General features: G+C 35.6%; 1 protein-coding gene across 3 annotated transcripts in view; it reads left to right on the top strand.

Moving 5' to 3' along the window:
- The window catches only part of PHF14 (PHD finger protein 14), a 157,954-nt gene that overhangs the window by 46,243 nt on the left and 89,864 nt on the right, over positions 1-21,847 (top strand). For all 3 annotated transcript variants that reach the window (XM_068210205.1, XM_068210198.1, XM_068210214.1), the window contains exons 14-15: positions 7,372-7,540; positions 21,643-21,693. In XM_068210205.1, the coding sequence (XP_068066306.1) occupies positions 7,372-7,540; positions 21,643-21,693 (220 nt within the window). The remainder of the gene's footprint in view (positions 1-7,371; positions 7,541-21,642; positions 21,694-21,847) is intronic.

Genomic DNA, 21,847 nt, shown 5'->3' with positions numbered 1-21,847 from the left:
TTTTATATCTTACTGTGACAAAACCTGGATTTACCACAGTAAATTTGCTTAGCTGATTAATAGATATTTTATTTAAGAGATGAAAATCTCAAAAAGGTTTTCACTATCACTAATACTTTCCTGAACTTAATTTTCCTTTAATTATTTAATGTGGTGTGTTGTTAGACTTTTGATCTCTAGTCAAATTTGCCAAGCAGTTATTTTATGTGGAAGCTTTTTTTTTAAAAAAAAATTTAGATAGCTTCTTCATTTACACAGATTTGATTTTTATTCTGCTTTTTAACGAAGTTGAAAAGGCTCACTAAAAGCTATCAGTCCAAAAGATATAAGACTGATTCTCAGTAGGTGTTAAAGGCAGGATAGGTCAGGTTAGGTAGTAAAGCTCTTTCATTTCAAAGCTATAACTTCGCTTTGTTGTGAATTTCATGCTTCAGTTATATCTCAGATCACAAACTTGGCTTTTACTTCTAATTAGCTCAGGCATATTCTGGAGTGTGAGATGATAGCAGACAAATTGAGCTGCATTGATTGCATTCTTTTCATCATTGAACATTCCTTTATGTATTCTCTTCAGGATCAGTAGAGAGCATATAGAACAGACCCTTAATCTGAGTTTGAGTTCAGCAGGTTTTTCCTCCCCTGCTGTTTTGAATACAATTTTTATCTTTTGATTAAGATATGAAGAAAAGTGCATATTTTTTTTAGATGGGGCCCATGTATTTTTCAGATATTTGTATTGGGTGTAATAGGAACATAGAAAATGAAAGAAAATTGTTGTAGTGGGAAATTCCTTGAAACATTAGGTAGGTTGAAAGACTTTATTTAAGAGTGGTTAAAAACATTGAGTTTAGTTCTTTTTTAAAATAGTAATCAAGAAACAATTAAAAATAATTTTAAAAATAATTAAAAATAATTGTTTCTTGGTTTTTTTCTTTCTGTACCATTATCACTGCTAGTAATTTACTCAGAATAGCTAACTTGAGCCCTGCAAAAGTTTTTATGATTACAATCATGTACTTTACATGATTTAAATGTGTTTATTTAAACAATGAGTTCTTTAACATGAGTTTATTCCATAAACGTCATCTTTTATATTGTGTTTGAGGATGTCAGGTGATTCAGGTTATGTGTGTGATGCTACATAGACTAATTTCTAGTTATACTTTTTGTCCATTTCATGCTCAGCATTTAATAGTTTACATTGCAGTTTACCAAAAGGGCTTTTGAAATTGTTAAATTAAATCCAGTGTTGTATGTTAGTAGTAGGAGAAAAACTTAAATATATTATGTATTTAAAAGCTAATTTGTTGAAGAAAGAACAAATTATATTTCATTATCTCAGTGTTCGTAAAATTTAAAATGAGTTAGCAGTTTTGGTCTTAGTCAAACCATAGTAAGAATTTAGACCTGGTGAGCACCAGTGTTTCATGGCTTACTAGCTCAACTGGTTTAAAATACTTAACACTAGAAATTTTCTTTGTTCAGAGGCCTAAGAGCTGTCTTCAAGGTAACAGTTATAATGTCTTACACATCAGTTTGTACCATAGTAAGTTGAAAGCCTGTCCTCATTTCAGATGGTTTGAGATGAAGAGTGTAGGAGCTATTTCATATAATAATACATTAAAGCATTAATTTATGCCTGTTTTGATGCTGTGCTTTCAAAGTAGAATCATAGAATATCCTGAGTTGGAAGGATTGAGTCCAACTCCTAGATCAGAAGTTTTAATCATACAACGAAATGCTGTGGTTTACATTCATTTAAAAATTTGCGATTTTCAGTTTCTTAGAAATCCTATTGCTTAAACAATTGAATATTTTTTTTGATTAGCATGTTATCATAATGCTAAGTCTTACCATTCTTGCTGACAACTTGTGTGCTTTTCTGCTCCTGGCCATTCTGGATGTATTTTCCTGATAGAGAATGATCTCAAATGGTACTAAAGCAATGCACAAGTGTTAGCAGACAATATAATGAATCAAAATCTAATTGTAAAATATTGACATTTTATTAAGAAAATACTTGGCAGCTACCAACAAGGATTAGCTTCTTCTATTGGAATGAGATTGCTGAAAAACAGTGATAACTTCTGGTAGCATATGAAATACTGGGGACTGAGATGGACAAACAATGACTAATGGTTGTATTAAGGTTGGTTGGTTTTATTTTTGCTCTAGAGGGCCAAGTTATTTTAGTGGTGACTGCTGTGGGGAGTATTGGCCACAGGACAGAATGAGCTGTAGAGTTCCTGACCAACAGTTCCATGAATACTCATGCAGTGTCTGGACATTCATTCATATTCCTGACCTCATTCATTCAGTACTGATCCAGCACCTCTTTATCCTGAGACACTGGATAATTTTATATAATTACTAACTAGTATAAACATGTGTGGAATATGACATATACATTTTAATGTATTTGTCACTTGTCCTAATTGAAGGATGTTTGGATTGTTCCAAATGGCAAATTTTCTTCTTTTTTTTTTTTTTTTTTTAACTCTGTTACTTTACACTCTGTAAGGTGCTCTTTGAAGCTTTTTGATGACTGTATTAGTTTCATATATACTATCTTTTCTCTCCAGAATAAAAGCAGCCCTGGGTTTATTCCACCTCCAGTACATCATTTACATGTGTAATTTATAGAACCAAGGTGTCATCTTGATGCTGTGGTCTATGTTTCTTGAGTTTAGCGTTGCTTAATTCTTTGTAAACATTGTGAGAGGTGATTTGTCAGACAGCATGTCTGTGAGACCTGTGTCTTCCTTATGAAAACAAGCCCTGCTTGTACACAAAGGACACAACTGATTCTGGAAGCACTGTAGTGGTATTTGCTAAGCAATTTGAATACACTCTTTCCCAACTCTCTGCTACTGAGTTAACAAGATGTTTGTGAGGTGGGAAGTTCTCGCTGATTTTTGTACCAAGTTAGATTGAAAACACAACAAAAGCACACAATTTGTTTTTTCTTCTGTAGGTTGTTAGTGCTTAATCAAAGACTTTCTGTATGATTAAGAGATTTCAAATCAGTACTGAGAGTTCTTGATGGAACAAAAACTTCCAGTAATTTTAGCAGTAGGCACATTTTAGAAGTAGGCATATTATTGCCTGCTACTGATTTTCCCTGTGGGTCTAGATTAGGCAAGTCTAGACTAAAAGCAAAACAAAACCTGTGTATTGAAAGTTGAATCTTTGGCACCATTTCTCCTGCTGTTTTGTTTATGCTGCATAGCAATGCTTGCTAATTTAGAGGTAGTCAAAGATTGTTGCAGTAGTTCTAAAGGTGACCTGCTGTGACAGGTTCTCTGTTCACTGCTTGTCCTTGAAGAGCTGAAATTAAGTGAGCATGACTGTGGCACAGCCAAAAAGAAGTCATGTGGCTGTTTTCTATTACTATATTGGGATTAAACAGCAGAATGGGAAGAGTACTTTAAATTCAAGAACCGTGTTGAAATAAACTATAGGAAGAGCTGAAAAGAGATTGTTTCCAAGTCAAAGGAGTGTATATCTGTAATAGCTTTTCTGTGGCTCTATGGGAGCTAACAGACAAACTGCTTTGTAGTTGAAGCTTGTCTGTTTTGTAATAGGGATGATGAGACGTGGTTGACTATAACAGTAGAGCCTATTCTGGTAAATCAAGAGGTTGCTTGTAAGTTCATGTTTATAACTCTATTTCCCCTTTACCTTTGATATATTTGTGAAGTTTTGTTATGTGATTCACACAACACTCTCACCCCCATCACAGTATGATTTTGCTTCTCTTTTCTAGATCTAGGTTTTTTGTAATTTTGATTGCTTTCCATTTTTGACTCCTTTCACACTTGCATAACCTGTTTCAGAGCAAGCTTGTTCATAAGAACAGAATTTAAGTAACTTGAATGCAGTACCTCATCTTTTGGTCAAGATGTTTCATGTCTTCTTCAGTAACATAAAAGTTAAAATACTTCACATACGTATTTAAATGGGATAATAGTGAAACTTCAGGACTTTAGTGATCTCCATGGGTATTTTCTGTAGAATTGTCTGAACCTAGGTAGCAGAAAAACGGTGTCTTTCCCTTGTAATAAAACAGAGATAAAGAACAGGAATTATTTAAATCATACATGCAGGGTGGTAGATCCAAGAAACTGGATTCCCCACTCCAAATATTGTTGTAAAACCCTATGACTATTTGTTTCTCTTGTAACAGTGTCATTTTTAGTGCAGCTCTTAAATTATGAAGGTCTTTTCTGTAATTTATACATGGCACATATTTTAGCCATAATATTGGGGAAAATAAATGCTTTGTAAGAATTGCTCATAGAATTTTTAACAATTTCATAGATATTGCTTACATCTGCAGAAGTAGATCATAGTAATTACTTTCAATTGTGCTTTCCAGTACATAAATTCCAGTACATGATTGATGCTGCAGTATTATGGAGGGCCGTGCTCTCTGATGCTTACTAAATAGAAATTCACCTTAAAGCTGTGGGTTGGTCAGCTTTAAGAACAATGCATCTTATGGAGATAAACTCAAAGTAACTTATAGCTAAGTAGACATGCAAGATTTTGAGGGAATATTGTTACATAAAGCTTCTCTCTCCATCATTGAAGTGCCTTTCTCCATAAATTCTTAAAATCATAGTTTGGTCTGTGTGCCCTTATTTACTTAAGTGCATGTGAATACATATTTGTGTGTGTATATTCACACAAATTTATGTAAACATGTAACTGTAAAACGTAGCATTGTGAAAGCTGTTGTACCTTATATTTTTCTATAGTCTAGTGTCTTAAGGCCTAGAGGTGTTAACAAGTACTGTGTGTGAAGCAAACTGAGGCTTGTAAAGGAGAGTGTGTCAAATGCAAGAACAAGTTTATCAAGCACAGAGAACAAAACTCCAAGTAAGCTACTCTCTTTTTCCCCACCCCTTCTGATAATGGAGTAGCAATGGGGAGAGATTTACTAAAGTCGCAATAACCACAGCAGTATCAAGTGCAAAAGGTATATGAGAGAGAGAGTGTTTTACCCACAAAAGGGTATTCACCTCTGGGAGCAACAAAAATGTTTCCCAAAAATAGTGCTGTTGGACAAAGACTTTAAGCTGAGGAGAGCCCTTGCAGCTTAGCCTTCCCCTGCCCCAGTGTGGAGAAAGCAGCAAAGAGCTAGGCTGAAACTCAGAAGCCAGATCGCTGGTGTTGTGCTTCCCGCTGGTTTTCCCAGTCCGCTGCTCTTGGCTGTGTTCGGCAGCGTTTGCCCAGCTTGACTCGGTCCCACACGCCCGGCACTGGCACCACGCCACCAGCTCTGGCCAGGGTTTTGGGCTCCATCCGGCTGCTTCTAAAGCACCAGCTCAGGTGGGGGTTTGAAAGGAAAAAGGGGACCAGCAATGGCAGAGATGGGGCTGGGGCCAGCTTATCCCAGCACCTTCTCTCTGGAGAGATCCAAGCAAGATGGCAGATTTTGAGTTTTTGGTGCTCGGCTCTTCCTGCCGAACCCACGGCCCCAGCGATGATGTGCGTGGTATGGAATTAAACAGTGCTGAAAACTCCATCCCCCTTTTCTCTGTAACCAGGACAAGGAGGAAGAACACAGGACTATATTCTCGTATGCTGGCCCAAAACTGTTTGAAAAGTATATAAACTGGCTTCCTTGTGCTGTGGCTTTTCATAAAGACTCCATACTTATATGAGAGATGGGAGAAACTGTTACCTTTCCTGCAATCTACCCTGTTCTTCTGCTTTTTAGACCAGCAAATATTCCAAGTGCTTTCATCTGTCTTATTCACCCTGTCTTAAGTTCTTTTGAGATAAAAGATGATGAATCTTTTTAACATTATAATGTAGCCACAATTAGCTAAAATTTACATATGGAAAAATTAAAGGAGAAAGGTCTTGAGTTAGTCAGGATTACACTGATCTGTTACCCAATCCATGACTAGATTCCCTCTATTCTGACTTGGTAGCCACCAGTCTGTGTAGCAAACCATGATAACTCCTGGTGTCTTTTGGTATAGCTAGGAGAGATCTGAGATTATACTGCTTGGATTACTTTGAAAGAATTAGAAAACATGGAAAGTTGATGGATGTGGTATTGTGTTACCCCACATTGAAGTTCGCAGGAGAACTATTCCTGTTGAATGTGTAAATTGCAACAAATAGGCTCAAACATAACATGTGTATCTGACTTCATGCTTTTCTTTATACAGGATGGATATGCCTTCTTGTTGCAAATGTGTATTAAAATTTAACTTCAAATAATTAAATACATGGTGTTTTTGTTTTGTTGCCTTCCAAAGCAAATTTACTCTATCATTTAGATAATTTTAATGTGCTAATTTTAATGCTAATCCCTGTTAATGTCAATTAATAGCACAACATTATGTTGGTTTTTTTTTTTTGGTTGTATTATTCAAAAAAAATGTTTAATAGGAGAACAGTGGTGAATTGAACTTTATTTGAATGGACTTGTAGATTTTTGAATTGGAAGTGTAGTGTGAGAAGTAATTAAAACTGGGTCTTCCAGTAAGTATAATGTTTATGTTTTCATTAACATACTTTTACTGAACATCCACATTTATGACTTTGTATAAGATGATTTTTTGAAAATAAAAACAAATCCTGATGAATTCCTATCTTGATAATTCTGTCACAGAGCTTGTTAATAGCATTACTTTAGCATCTCTTAATTTTTGAAGTTGTGATGGTGATTTTGTATTTTTTTCAGAAACTCAATAGGCATTTTTTTCAGTGTAGTGCTCCAGGTTTGTTAATACATGTCTCTAGCTCTTCTGTATTTGTAATTTTCTCCTAACTATTTTTTTCAGATTTAAAACTCACTCCCTTAGGAAATACATATTAAAATTTATTTTCATAACACACATGTCCTCCAAATCCTTGCTTCTAAAGCATGCTGTCTTTTGAATTAATTCAGCAGTATGTCATTGTGAAGATTAACAGTCTGGTCTAGTGGAGGGTACCCCTGCCCATGGCAGGGGAGTGGGAACTAGACGATCTTTAAGATCTCTTCCACTCCAAACCACTGTATAATTCTATAATTAAACTGCAGCAGCAGCTACAGTAATTAATAGATTAGAGATTAGTGGGCAGCTTTAAAAATGAAGATGTGGTAGAATGAAAATGATTAAATAGGGGGCATTTTTCTTGAAGATTAATTCCTACTTTCAAAATCTTGGTTTTCAAAGTTAAGTACTGTCAGGAAAATAAGAACATCTTACTTGTGTTTTGCTTAGTTGCTTAAAATGTACATTTTAGATGTCCATTTGATTTCTTGACTTTTAACTTTTGAATTTATCTTAAACACAAACACTTCAATATGTTTCTTTTTCTGCTCTTGTGACTGCAGTCTTAAAAAGAAAATCTTCTGCTTTGCAGGCAATGCTCAGAGTGTGACCAGGCAGGTAGCAGTGATATGGAGGCTGATATCGCCATGGAAACCTTACCAGATGGGACCAAAAGATCAAGGAGGCAAATTAAGGAACCAGTGAAATTTGTTCCTCAGGATGTGCCAACAGAACCGAAGAAAATTCCAATCAGAAACACGGTAAATGATGGTGTTGTTGATGTGTTGAGGCTCATATTCATAATAATACTGTTTCAGATTGCCTACATTTTGGACATTTTGAATTGAGGGATTTCAATTAGATTGATATTCTTGTTTTGTTATATATTCAATTTTCTCATTTTAGTGCTTTTTAGTTATGGTAGATCTTGATTTATTAAAATAGAAAGCTGGGAAACACAGTACTTAACTGAAGAGCTGTACAAGCTTAAGAAAAAAATCAGTTTGCACTTAAACTTAGCCTTAATAGCTGTTCTTCACTGTAGTAGTAAGGACATTTGTTAGGGTAGGTTTAAATATATTGAATTATAGCTGTAAAATAATTAGTAATTTCCTTATCTACAGGCAGCGTGCTGACTGCACATTTTACAACTGTCACAAGACCCTGTTATTTCAGTTTGTTTGGCTTCCTAGTCTTACTAGTCAATGTATGTTTTCTTAAACTTTTGCCGTGGATAGATTTTTGAGAAGACAAGCAAAACTTGCTTCCTGTACTGATGAAATATTTAGCATCTTTCCTTCCTTTGAAGGAATTACTTTTTTATTAATCACTGTGCACTTTTCCTTAAGTTTTGCTGTCCTACTTGTCCAGAAAACAAGGCTTTTCATATGTGATGTGTCATACCACCTAGAAAAGAACATAAAAATATCAAAGGGCATTTAGGTCCAGGTTACGGGATGAGTAGTGTTCCCATATCCCTTCACACATAAGGGGTTCATCTTCCAATATATTTCTTAATATCAGGAAATATTACAACCTCTCACATTAGAGTTAGATAAACTTCATCTCTCAGGCAGCACAACTTTATTTTCTTCACAAAGTTTTCTAGACGTTTTATGGTTATACTAGCAGATACCATACTTAATGTACACTGATAGGATTAAGCAAGTATTTTCCTGACCCAGTCTCAAATGTTTGTTTTGATTTTGGGCCAAAGCTTTGATTTACCTAATGGCTTCCCTTTCCTGGTCTGTGACTCAGAACTTTAAGAATGACTCAAGCCAAGCTGATTAATTTAGCTCAAACTATTTAGGAGGATGAGTAATCCAAAATTAAATTTTGAGAAACTTCTTATTTGTTTTCCTCATTGAGGGAAAGTATCCTCCTTCCTTATGCATAGGAACTCATAGAATCATACTGCTGCCTGGGTAAGTTGAACTTACTGGTGTTATGCTTGTGTTCACATAGAAAGAAGACTTGACTGGTGTTCTTCTTACTGAACCCTTTGTATCTTATCTCCCATTTTTCTTCTTCCTTTCTATTCTCTCATTTTATACGTAATGTAGTGCTCTTAGGGTGTGGAGAATCATGATTCTGGGACTATAGAGAACTAAAATTATTGCAGGAAGGACATTCATAGTTGTAATGAAAAATGGAGTAATATAAGGCATTGTACAGAAATCCATAGGAATAAAAGATTGATTTGTTCTAAAGCCAAGGTAATAACTGCCAAGGTACTTCAGTGCAAAATGGAAACAAGTCTGACTGCTCTGAAGTGTTCCCCTCATGCTGTGGTGATTTGGTGCTTCATGTGTTACATAATATATGTATGTAATAAAGAGATTAATTGACTTTCAGTGGCATACTGTGTTGTCACTATATGGTGTTGCACTGTGGAAAAATACTGCTACCAGTCTAAGAAAGATTTTGTTCCTCTGTTTGAATTTTCTGTCTTTGTTTCAGTTCTCTCCAGTTCTCTGCTTTTCTTCAATACGCAGATTTAAAAGATAACATCTTTGCTGCTCTGTGAGCAGGGCTTCTCTGTAAAAGAGAAGCATTGACCACTGAGTGCTCCCCCCTCCACTGAGTGGCTCCCTTCTGGGTAACTCCCCCAGTTTATATACTGAGCATGATGTTCTATGGTGCAGAATATCCCTTTGGTCAGTTCAGTCAGGCTGTCCTGGCTGTGCTCCCTTGCAGCTTTTTGTGCAGCTCCTCCCCGGCAGAGCATGAGACACTGAAAAGTCCTTGATTTGAGGTATGCATAACGTAGCACCAGCCAGAATATCCATGCGTTACCAGCATTATTCTGTCTGTATTACTGAGACCAGGTTAGCTCAGCTGGTCAGAGCATGGTGCTAATAATGGCAAGGTTGAGAGTTTGATCCCTGTATGGGCCATTCACTTAACAGCTTGACTTTGATGATCCTTATGGATCCCTTCCAACTCAAAATATTCTGTGATTCGCATACTAAATCCAAAACCCACAGGACTATACCAGGTACTAATTTTCTTATTAACTCTATCTCAGCCAAAACCAGACCATCTGGCCAGAGACCTGTGTCAATTGGAGCACACTAGTGTTCACAGCTTCTACATGACATCGGAGACTCAATTTCCTTCTGTTATTTGGAAGTGTGAGAGGACAAAGACTGAAGCAGATCTTAGAGTCAGGACAGTACTTCTCCCTTGTACAGTTCCCTATGTTAATTGTGTGCCAGGACAGTATTTTGTATCCTAATGCTATATAAGCATTTTAAAAAACCCTGTGAGTGCACTATAGTATTTTTATCTCTTACCTTTCAAATATTTCACAGGATATTTATATAAAATCATAGATTCACATAATGTTCTGAGTTGGAAGAGGCTCACAAGGATCACTGAAGTCCAATTCCTGGCCCTGCATGGGTCAGCTCCAAGTACCATACCATGTGCCTGAGAGCATTGCCCAACACTCGCTGAACTCTGTCAGGCTTGGTGCTGTGACCACTTCCCTGGGGAGCTGTGCCAGACCCCAAACACCCTCTGGGTGAAAAACTTTGTCTTAATATCCAACCTAAACCTCCCCTCACCCAACTTCAGGCCATTCCCTTGGATCCTGTCACTGGTCACCACAGAGAAAAGATCACTGCCTGTCCCTCCTCTTCCCCATGTGAGGAAGATGGAGACTCCAATGAGGTCTCCCCTCAGTCTTTTCTCCAGGCTGAACAAGCCGTTCCTTGCATGTCTTCCCCTCTAGGCATTTTGCCATCTTTGTAGTCCTCCTTTGAACTTTTTCTGATAGCTGTAATAGCTTCAGATATTTTTTATATTGTGGCACCCAAAACTGCCCCCAGCACTCAAGGTGAGGGTGCCCCAGCTCAGAGCAGAGTGGGACAGTCCCCTCCTTGCCTGGCTGGTGATGCTGTGCCTGATGCATCCCAGGACAGACTTGGCCCTCCTGGCTACCAGGGCACTGCTGACTCATGTTCAACTTGCCATTGACCAGGACCCCCAGGTCCCTTTCTGTGGCACTGTTCTCCAGCCTCTTATTCCCCAGTCTGTCCCTACTTTGAGGGTTGCCTCAAAAGTCCCAGGTGCAGATTCTGGCCCTTGCCCTTTTTAAGCTTGATACAGTTCAATGAGAGATCTGGCAATTGCCCAGATCTCTCATTTAGGACCCTCTGCAGGGCCTCTCTGCCTTTGAGGGAGTCAGCAGCTCCTCTCAATTTAGTATCATTGGCAAGCCTTCTTAGTATATCTTCAAGTCCCGTGTCCAAGTCCTGTGGTTTATGAATATGCTGAGAAGAATTGGGCCTAATATGGGGTGCTGCAGGTCCCCACTAGTGATAGGTCACCAGTCTGATGTCACTCCGTTCACTATAACCTAAGGAAATCAAGTTTGACAAGATGAACTTTCCCCTCATGAAGCTATGATGGCTCTAACTGATGACTTTGTTGTCCTATGAGAGTTTTTCAGTATCTCCCAGAATAATCTTCTCCATAATTTTACCAGTCATTGAAGTGAGAATGACAGGCCTGTAGTTTCCAGGATCCTCCTTGCCCTTCTTGAAGAGTGGGACATTTGCCAGCTTCGGTCAGATGGGACCTCTTGGTTTCCCAGGACCACTGAAAAATCATCTAAAGAGGTTTTGTAATGACATCAGACAGTTAAGTATTCTCTAATGAGGCCCCATCAGGCCCCATTCACTTACAGGGATCCAGCTGGAGCAGTGAATCCCACACAAATTCAGGGTTGACTGGGAATTTAGCTGTCTCATAACCATGGTATTCTGCTGAGGGCACTCGGACCCCCTTAGCCTATTGTTGCTGTTGAAGAGGGGGGCAAAGAAAGCATTAAACATCTCTGCCTTGTCTGTGTTTCTGTTTGTGGGAAGACAGAAAGTCCAGCCATTTGCACTCCATTGTTCTAGAGACAGCAGCTATCATATTGTGCAATAAAATGTGGTTTAAGTTTACAAGAAGACCTTTCTGATTTTGAACTTCCTATGACCATGTGAGCAAATATACAAGGGTAATTTTAAACATACCATACTTTTACTCTGTACAAATGACAAATGAATGTAAATAAACAAGACATTAGGTTTTATACTTAATTCTTTTGTATAACAGCTGCATTTGCAGACAGAATTTAATGAATTGTTTATGCTTTATACATTTCAAGCCGTATGTAGAGACCTTGTAAAGACTTTTTGCATTTCAGTGCATAGCTTTTTAAACTAGGTTTATTTAAAATCTGTTATCTTTATATTTCCAATTTCACACTTTTATAAGCATCACAAATCATTATTTCTGCTGCTAAATAATTTCACAGAAATCAATAGCTAATGATTAGCAAATAGCTAATAGAAATCAATAACTAATTGCATAAACCAGGTATCTACTAAAATCTTCCGTATATTTCTTATAAATCTGAATATGTTTTTTAACATTTGCTTTTCTAAGCTGCAACATTTCTTACACTTTTTTCCCCCATAAAGGTTATAGAATAGATTGTTTCTTTGGATAATACTTTAAAGAGATGCAAATAGCAAATGCAAATAGCATTTCTCAGGAGTAAATTGAGAGATTAATGGTTTTACTCTGCTTAGCTATGTTCAGATTTTCAGAGTCTATTTGAGGTGATCCATATTATAAAAACACAGCTTTTAAAAATCTCTCGACTTCATTTGCTATCCTAGAATAAAAAAGAATACACAGATTTTTTTTTTTATCAAACATGTCATTGCTAAAATAGTTTTGTTAGTCTAGTGTCTTACTTTTGCAAAATAAGGGTTTTTCCTCTGTCCTTTTGAAGAAATGAACTTAAGTATATTTTTAAAGATTTCATAACCTGTGCTTTGCCTACTATGTGTGCTGTTGTCTGGAAGTATGATGCAGTTCCTGTATGTCAAATACATGCAACATCATCTAAAGCAAATTTGTGCTGCTCGGGCTAGCTGTGTGCTCCAAGAGTGGAAGGGATACTTGGTGTATCCTTTGAAGTTAAGTAGTGTTTGTGTTGTTGAATATTCCATCTTCCAATAAATGCTTTCAGATCCTGGTACTCTTAATGAGCATATTAGAGGGGGTTTTTTTTTGTGTGGCTAGTTTTTGTGGAACTTCCGTTTTTTATTCCTTTTTATTGAGAAGCAGCTATCTACCCAGTGTTATAAAGGTGAAATAAAAGAATTTTTGGGAATTTCATTTTTGAAGTCCGTAAATGAAGTATTCTGATGCTCTGATACCAAACTTATTTTTGCTATTTGAAACCTGAAAATCTTTTTTCTGTAATTGCATTGTATATAATCCAGAGAAACACACATTAATTGTTCTGTTTAGCAGTAAAAAGTCTGTGTTAGTTATGGTTTTGACATACAGAATTTAAAGATTAATTGCTGTTAACTGAACATAAATGCTCTAGAAAAAAAAAATCAGTAGTCAGTCAACTTTCTGAAACTTAAAGTTTTCATTATAGTGAACACTGTAAAATAAGTTTGTTTTCTTTATCAATTAATAGAAAAGCTCAACTGAGTCTATGGCATCATGACATCACAAATGTATAACCTAATCATTTCAGCTTGCCAAATACATGGATACATGATAATATAGGACTCTCTTTTGGCTTCAGGTCAAATTCAGAATGAAGTAATATCTAGCTCTTCCACAGTGCTTGAAGCAAATGGAGTGTATCAGTTTTACTTTTTTTTCCCCTTTGTTTTGTTTGGAATTTGGGGATTGTTTTAGTTGGTTGGTTTGATTTTTAAGAAAGCAAGAAGAAAAAGAAGACCTGCAGATGAAAGATCACTTGTTTTTCATGCAGCAAAGGCATGGATAAAGGAATATATTCCAAATGGTATTCCAATGGTGTCAATACTGATATCTCTGTAAGTAAAGGTAACCGGCGTATCTATCACTTCTGCAAACAAGAGTTGTAAGTTGAGTTTTCCAGGAAAAAATCACTTGTTTCAGCAACACCTGAAAACTGAGCCTTACTGGCCTCCTCTTCTTCCTGCTTCTGTTTCAGTTCTCTAAACGTGTGCTTTGGAGAAAATTAGTGTTAAAAAGGACAGAACTCAATACTGCTCTTTCTCAAATTCTGTCACTTGTTTAAGCCTGAGAAACAGTAGTTACAAATTAATTGATAGACTCAGTGATAGTTTTGCTTGACTGCAGGAATGTTGCAAACTTCTTGATTTTCTAGGAAAAAAGTTCTCAAGAAAATGGAAACTAAAAAAATAAAGAAAAATGGTATTTTTATGTAATTAAACTTCATGGTTGACTTGTTTCTTTGGATTTACTGCTGTTTTTTTTTTTTGTCTGACAGTTCCGTTTTTATTACCATCATTTTCCTGGAAAATTTAATAATTATTTCAGATATATTTTTTGAATAGTAACAATATATACCATTTAAGATACTCACTTTGATCTGTACTGAACAAGTATGCCATCTGGTGTCTACATGGCAGTCCCTACCTTTATTTGAAATTATTTTATGTCTATGTGGTGCTATCAGTTGAACATTTCTTCTGCCTTTTAACAAAGCAGAGGGAGTCAAAAGGATTTTTTTCTGCAACTGGTTTCTTAATTTCCTTTTCATAAGGAGCAGATGACATAATGAATTAAAAATAGCTATCTTGGCAAAATGGTCATGGAATTTTATTCCCTATCAGGAGAGAGAACATACTATCTGTGCAGTTTTTACCTGTGTGGCTTTTTTTCACAGGCTTTTGTGGTTTGTTTTATGCACGCTATGGATAGTTAGTGCACTGATTTCATTTTTTGGTTTAGTGAAAGTTTCCCCAATTCCATTTTCTGAGAGTGTTCTGTTTTGCATGTGTTTCATATCAGAGTTATCCTCTGTTCTGTAGTATTGTAATTCCCCTGCATTGACCTCTTTCTTTGGAATGATTATATAGCATTCTAATGTTTACTGATTTTTTTTTTTTTTTTTTTTTTTTTGGTCTTTGGGTTATCCGTAGCAGTGTATGATAAAGGCTGCATAAGTGAGATAGCTGAGGTTTGAGGTTTTTGACATGTATGATATTTATGAACCATAGTTTGATAAAAGATAAAAAAAACAACTGTAGAAGTATATTATTAATGTTAGTGTGTCAGCTACAACTTGACATAAGATAGAAATGAAAATGTCTGAAGAATTTAGATAGGATCCAGAATTAAACCATGGGTGTAATCTTGTACTGATCCTCTTCACTGTGCCTTTCAGCATGTGTAAAAGACAGCTATGTGTCTTTTTCAAGTAGTCACTGTAGCCACAGATCTGACAGGGAAATATAAGTCAATATGTGCTGTTGTTTCTGACAAGAAATGTGAAGTTTACAGATCCCCAAAAATCACAGCACCTAAAGCTCTTCACATTTTGCCTACTTAAAATTACAGCAATTATAAACAAAACAACTGCTGCAGACTTTCTGCAGAGGAAAGAAATTACTATAGTACCAATAGTTTTGAAAGTCAGATGTATCTTAAATATCACTGTATTTCAACGCCTGCTACATTTATACTTTCTTTCTTTCAAGGAATGTTTTGAAAAAACGCAGAATTCACAACTGATCTTCTGAAAAGCTGTGACAGAGGAGATCAAATCCAGAACCATGCTAGTTCACTTTATATGGAGTGGACTTGAACCCTTGCTACTGACCACAGTTGCTTTCAGTATTTCATATTCTTTTCTGTGTATTGTTAAAATCATTAACTCCTCTGTATCTTCTTGTGAAAAACAAGACATTAAATAGGTGACAGTATACACTTTTATCCTCTAGGATCACTCCAGAAAAAAGCTCACGAGGAGCATATACTTCTGACTTCCAGGAATCACCTCTCTCATTTTGGTTGGTTTACAAGTTCTGGACCAATCATGTTGAGTTTTTTCTTCCAACTGGCAAAGCAAAAGTGCTCCAAGGGAGCATTCTGCCTTCTATTGCTTCTATTGCACTCTTTGGATTAACTGGTTGAAAGCATAAACGGTGAAACATAGCAATAAGGTTTGGTGACAGCTGTGGTTTTGGGTAGACAGTAGTGGTTTTGGGTCATGTGGGCACCTATTCTGTCCTGTTCACCATTGTGCTTTCCCGCCTGGAAGCTACCTTGTCAACTTGTGTCATCTGTTAGTGATGCCAAACAGACTGCTTCCTTTGCAGCTTTGCTTTGCTGCTTTGTTTCCTTTTGCAAACATTCTGTTTCCTTTCAGCTACTATATAGGGTTCATCCTAGGCTTTGTTTGTTCTGTACAGATGTCTTTTATTTGTCTCATGTATAGAATTTATTTTTCTGAGAATATTCAAAATCTTTCAGTCAATGCATTATCTAATCTTCTTCATTTTATATGTTTTGTATTGTTATCCTGTTGCTTATAAACAAAAATACAAGATGCAGGCATTCACTTCTAGCTTTTCCAAGTTCCAAATGGAGACTGCCACGTCAGTCTTTCTTCTCCTGCTTTTAGGTTTGAGCCCATTGTTGATCATATTTTCCCTCAACATATATTCATTCCACGTTGGACAGTGTTCTTTAATGTTGGTTTTTTTTTAAAGTGTCTTGAGTTCACCATTTGCTCTCATGCATCACCCCATATCCATCATTCATATGATCTGTGTCACATTGTATCATTTATGACTTCATCATTCATTATTAAATTATGGTGTCGGTATTCTGGTTTTTAGCCATTTAAGTCATGATTCTTTTAATTCCCTATGCCAGCATGCAAATGTCCACTCTGTAAACAGCAGAACACTGTGCAGCTTGTATGGATACTTCTGTGACACAAAACACGATGGCTGAAAGAAAACAATTTTTTATTTAGCTTTCCCTTGGCTATGGAAGTATCTGCTCTAGTTCTCCTATTTTTTCTTTTTTTTTTTTTCCCAAGGCTTTCTCTAACCTTCTTTCTTAATTGTGTGTTATTTCTTGCAGTCTGTATTATAAAATGGATATGTATTTTATGGGGTATGGTAGAAACTGTCAACTTAGATAATTACAAATTAGAGTAGACAGGAACGATCCAATGTTGGGAGTTTTCCTACTGCTCTTTCTTTCCAGATTTGATAGCTGTTTGCATGTGAGGCCCACCACTGCTTCTCTCTAGGGACTTTTGTAATGTTTTGTGTGAATTTTTAAAGCAATAAGCAAGAGTGGTAGGATTTTATTTTTTTTCAACTATTAAATGAAAAATCAGAAGTTAATGAAATAACTGAAATAAGTGAAATGGAGTATGCCTTAATATTGTGGGATTGTTCTCTAACCTCCACAGATAGTAAGCCTTGAACTAGAAGACAAAAGAGGACATTGCTAATCTTTTGGTTTCATTTATTCAGAGCATTGCTCTTTTCAGAAGACAGGCATTAAAATTGCTGTGAAGGGTAAACCTTTGGTAAGATATTCTTGGAAAAGATGGCTTGCTTTCATCTGGATGATTTCATTGAATCAAGCAGCTCAGTTTCTTTACCCAAGGAAAATAATCTTACAGTATTTTAAAGAGTTTAATTAGAAGTTTATTTGATCAGGTGTGTCTTTCAAAATGTTATGCTAAAAAAGACTAATAAGAAGAATTTAATCTATTATATCTTTTGCAATTTTTAACTTTTATCAAAGTGTTTCTTTTGTTCTTGTTTAAAAATAATTCTGTTTTATGCTGGCATCTTAATTTTAATTCCTTGACCTTTCTTGGTCTGCTCAGATTACTTTGGGTTGTATTGCTAATAAAATAAGGTACTATTTTTCTCTTTCAGTTCAGTGTAAGGTATGTTCTTTGTGATGCAGTAGCTAAATCTGTTTATTTCAAATAATTACAGCTTTTACCTTGATTTCCTAATAAAAATAAGTTGGTCACTTGCCTACTACTATAGTAGCATTGCTTTTAGTAATTGGTAAACCCGTTATTGCAATATTTGATTGAGAGCTATGTATGCCTAAGATAATTAAGTGCTGGAGTGTTTTTTAGAGCAGCTGAAAGGGAAGGATACTGTTTGAGTATGGAAAAGGTTCTCACTTTAGTTGGGGAACACGTGGAGAACTTTGGGATAGGTTGGGAGCTGCGATTTGGATGCACTAGAGAAGAAGAAGTTAAGAAGTCACTAGAGAAGGGGAGGAATAGAAATATTTGGTATTGTGGTACTGTTTCAGGAAGTCAGATTTTATTAATTCAGCTGGTTTTAGTGTCATTCCTTTATTTGTATTATTTCACTACCATAATTGTGAAAGGAATGAAATGAAAAATAGAGTCCGCACTTGTTATGACCGTGGCATGTTTTTCTGAGGTTTTTGGGGTGGTTACGGTTATATAGAATCAATCCTTAGCTATAGGCATCTAATTTTAAATCCTCAGTTGCCTGTGTAGTAAACAGAGCTGCATGGTGATTCTATTCTGATGCTGTGGGCTCCAGAGCTCAATGACTGGAGTCTGACTGTTACTAGTAAGGGAAGTGTCTGAGCACATTGTACACTTTGCCCTTACTGGAGTGCCCATTGAATGAATTCCAAAGCTGTGTAAATACGGAACTTAGGATGAGACACAACCAAAGACTTACTAGTCACCAGTTAAATGTCAACATTTGAAATAATTTTTCCTAGAAACCTTTTATTTCTACATGAAGAAAATTTTATAGGTACATATTTTGAGCCACTTTTCACTGTTCAGTACTTTTTTTGAAATTAGTATTGTAGTTCTGAAGTGTCATCTTGTCACAGTTGCCATGTGTGGGTTGTATCTCTCTAATCCACACCTTGCTCTGTTTTGAGCTGGACTGAGTTGTCCATCCCAAATGGTAGAAGATTTACTGCATTTCTACCTTTGGAGTAAAATAAAAAAGCTGCTGGGATAGCATTGGCATTAATTGGTATTTTGCTCGAGTGCTGATAACATGACTTTGCTTTCCTGACTTACTATTTGAACAGTTTGGAAATGCTGGGACAAATTTCACAAAATTGTCTTGCTTCATTTTATGGTATAGGGAAATCCTCAGTTGAAGATATCCCTGTAGTATTGAATTTCTGGGTATTTTGATTAAAAAAAAATCACTGTCTTTATGGGCATCTTTTGCTGGATTAACATCATAAGTTTTGAATATGAACAAGTTTATCTCAGTTGTAATATATGCCATTTAATAGCAAGGCTTCTTTAGCTACTTATAAATAACAAATCTTAAATTGTTTATGGCAAGTACATGCAGCGCTAATATTTCATATTTATAATTTCTGATGTTTTCATTCTGAGCCTGCTAATGACAGAAATTATTCAAAGCAATTTAAAATACAGTACTTTGAGGCAAACAGCAATGAATAATATTGAACAAAGTAATCCAGGTTTACCTGATTCTTTCCTGTTAACCTGTAAGGTAACTTTAGTGACAACATATGTAAAATTACAAATGTCAAATTACTGGAGGACCATTGCTGAAAATCAAAGAATATTAAATTTTTAGTTGTTAATTTGATCTTATTTTTCATGTTGAATGCTGGCAATAGTAAAATGATCTGAACAGAAGCATTGAAAATATGCTTTAACTATGGAGGTACGTTTGGAAAAGAAACCTGTAAATTTGCTATTTTAAAAGCATATAAAATATCCTACAAATATGTGTGCTAAGATATTGATTTTAATCTTTGTTTTCTAGTGATTATTGAACAAACTCAAGTATGTTTGAAGGTTTAGAAAGCTAATGAAAGAATAATGAAAGTATAATTTAATGTGACGTTCCATGTCATATGTGTCACACATTATATAGCAGACAGGTGAAAACCAACATTTTCTTGGCAAAAGTGACTAAATTAATTTTAAACCTTATGTCTCCATTTTGCTGAAGTTTAATTATGTTTCATTATTCCTTAAAATTGAGTTATTAACATGTCATACTTTCTATTTATAATCAAAAGTAATGTGATTATTACCTAGATTTCCAAATAATGTACAAGTTTTCAAGATAGCATTACTCTGATGGTGCAAGGCGTGCACTCTTTGTCTCTTGCTGCTTAAACATGAAGAGTGAGGACTCTAATGCTGCCTTTATTGGCAGGCACCATTATACCTACTTCTTTATAATCTTTGCACAGCTGCATTCAGGAGGGCCTCCATACCTTAAAACTGTCCAAGTTTGTAAATGTTCTTAGGACTAATTCCAGAGGCTGAAAGTAGTAAAATTGGCAGTTAGTGTGCCGGTGTCTGATCAAACTTTTTTTGGTCTAGTTTTAACTTGCAGTGACCTTGAATTGTTTAACATAGTTGACACACAGCCCAAGTTACATTAATAACTCTAACATTACACCGATAAATTCAGTTATATATAGTAAATAATTTTTTCCAAATTTTGGTGCTACTGTGTGGCTTGTGGAATATAGAGCTCCTCAATTAGTAAATGTATAGTAAATATTGATATGTATTAAATGGATAAGGTTTTACTGTTTTTATAAATCACCCTTAGGGAAATGTGAAAGAGAATCCTTATGACAATTAAAGTATTTTAAAGAGACATGAAATAGACTAGCATTTTCCGTTCCACTACATTCATTGCTACTACAGTGTTAAATCATGTCTAAAAATCTTCCCAAACAGAATGTTATTAACATATACAGATCAAAATCTGCAGAAGTATAAAGGTATAGATGTGTTGAAGTGGCAGGTTTATTTGCAGTATAGCAGTATTAAATCTGTAAAACAGTTTAAAATAGAGAACTGTCTTTAATTTGAAGCTAGTATAAATCACCTTCAAAGAGCACCCAAACAGGAGAAGCATTATACTGTTAGCTTCTTTGGATTGAGTTTATGATTGCTTGTGCTTCTAAATTGGTCTAAGATTTTTTTGATGAGCATTTGTTTACTTTTTCAGAAGTGAACACCAGCTGCTTCAAAAAAAGTTTTAAGAAACCATAAAGTAGGCAGTGCTTTTCTTTATCATATGATAAATTACTTCCTAATGTGGTGATTTTTTTCCCATAAAAACAAGCATTTCCATGTTTTTTTATGTATTTATGTTATTAGTGTCTGTGTGTCAGATATTTTGGGTTACTGGAGTAGTCTCTGATGTTTCTTATTTTCTTCCACATCTCTTCTAATAACCTTTCCTTTTTATACAAGAAGGAAAGAGTGATATTGTCAGCTTGTGGCAGTTATATATCACAAGCAGGTTAATAATGCTGTTGTTTCAAAGATAAAATGTAGTGACTGAACCTGAACTCATGCAAGTTTTATGTAGTAACTTAAAAGGTGCCTGTAAATCTTTGGTACTCACTGGTACAATCCATGGATGCCCCTTGTCCTCCAAACTGTTGGTATTTATACTTTTTTGGCCAACAACAATACTGAAAAAAATTCTAATTCTTGTGTAGAATCATCAGAAACACCTGTTGTCTAGCAGTCATATGTTGTTATATGCCCCAGCTTTATGAGCATTTGCCATATACCCATTATACTAAGCTTCAGTTTGAAAGTTTTAATTCTTGTTACTCCTCAAAATCTGTAAGGTATTTTGCGTTCCTGTTTTGGTAAAATTCTTTAATTTATCTTCTTTTATCACTTGGCTTATAAATAGAGCACATTTTAGTGCTCAACAAGTTATTTTAATGCACTGTTCATACCAATTTTGAAATTACTAGTTTTGGGAAGTTTGTGCGAAGTCTAAGAGATTTTTAATTCTAGTGGCAGTCTTTTTAAAAATAAGACTTAACATACTCAAGTATTTATATTTACTTTTTGGCTAGTTCTATAGATTTATATTCAAAAATGTGAAGCTATTGTCCCAATACTGGCAGTGATTCTGTAGGTAATGATTGAAATTATTTCCTGCTGTATGTTTTTGTTGTTAGGAATAATAGAGAAATAACAAAAACATTCTGTTACCTAACACTGAATTTTAAATATATTCTCTTCTAGAGAACTAGAGGACGAAAACGAAGCTTTGTGCCTGAAGAAGAAAAACCTGAGGTTGGAATATAGTGCTTTGTTTGTTTGTTTGTTTGTTTTCTTAACGGTTTCACAAAAAAATGAAACTTTGGGCTGAAGTGTTACTTTCCATGCCGTAACTGAAAATATTTGCTTTCCTTCCCTCCTTTCCCCCCCATTCCTTTCTTTTTGCCTT

Source organism: Anomalospiza imberbis, chromosome 1 (assembly GCF_031753505.1).
Source record: "Anomalospiza imberbis isolate Cuckoo-Finch-1a 21T00152 chromosome 1, ASM3175350v1, whole genome shotgun sequence".
Classification (NCBI taxonomy): Eukaryota; Metazoa; Chordata; class Aves; order Passeriformes; family Viduidae; genus Anomalospiza; species Anomalospiza imberbis.
This window is presented reverse-complemented; position numbering and strand designations above follow the sequence as displayed.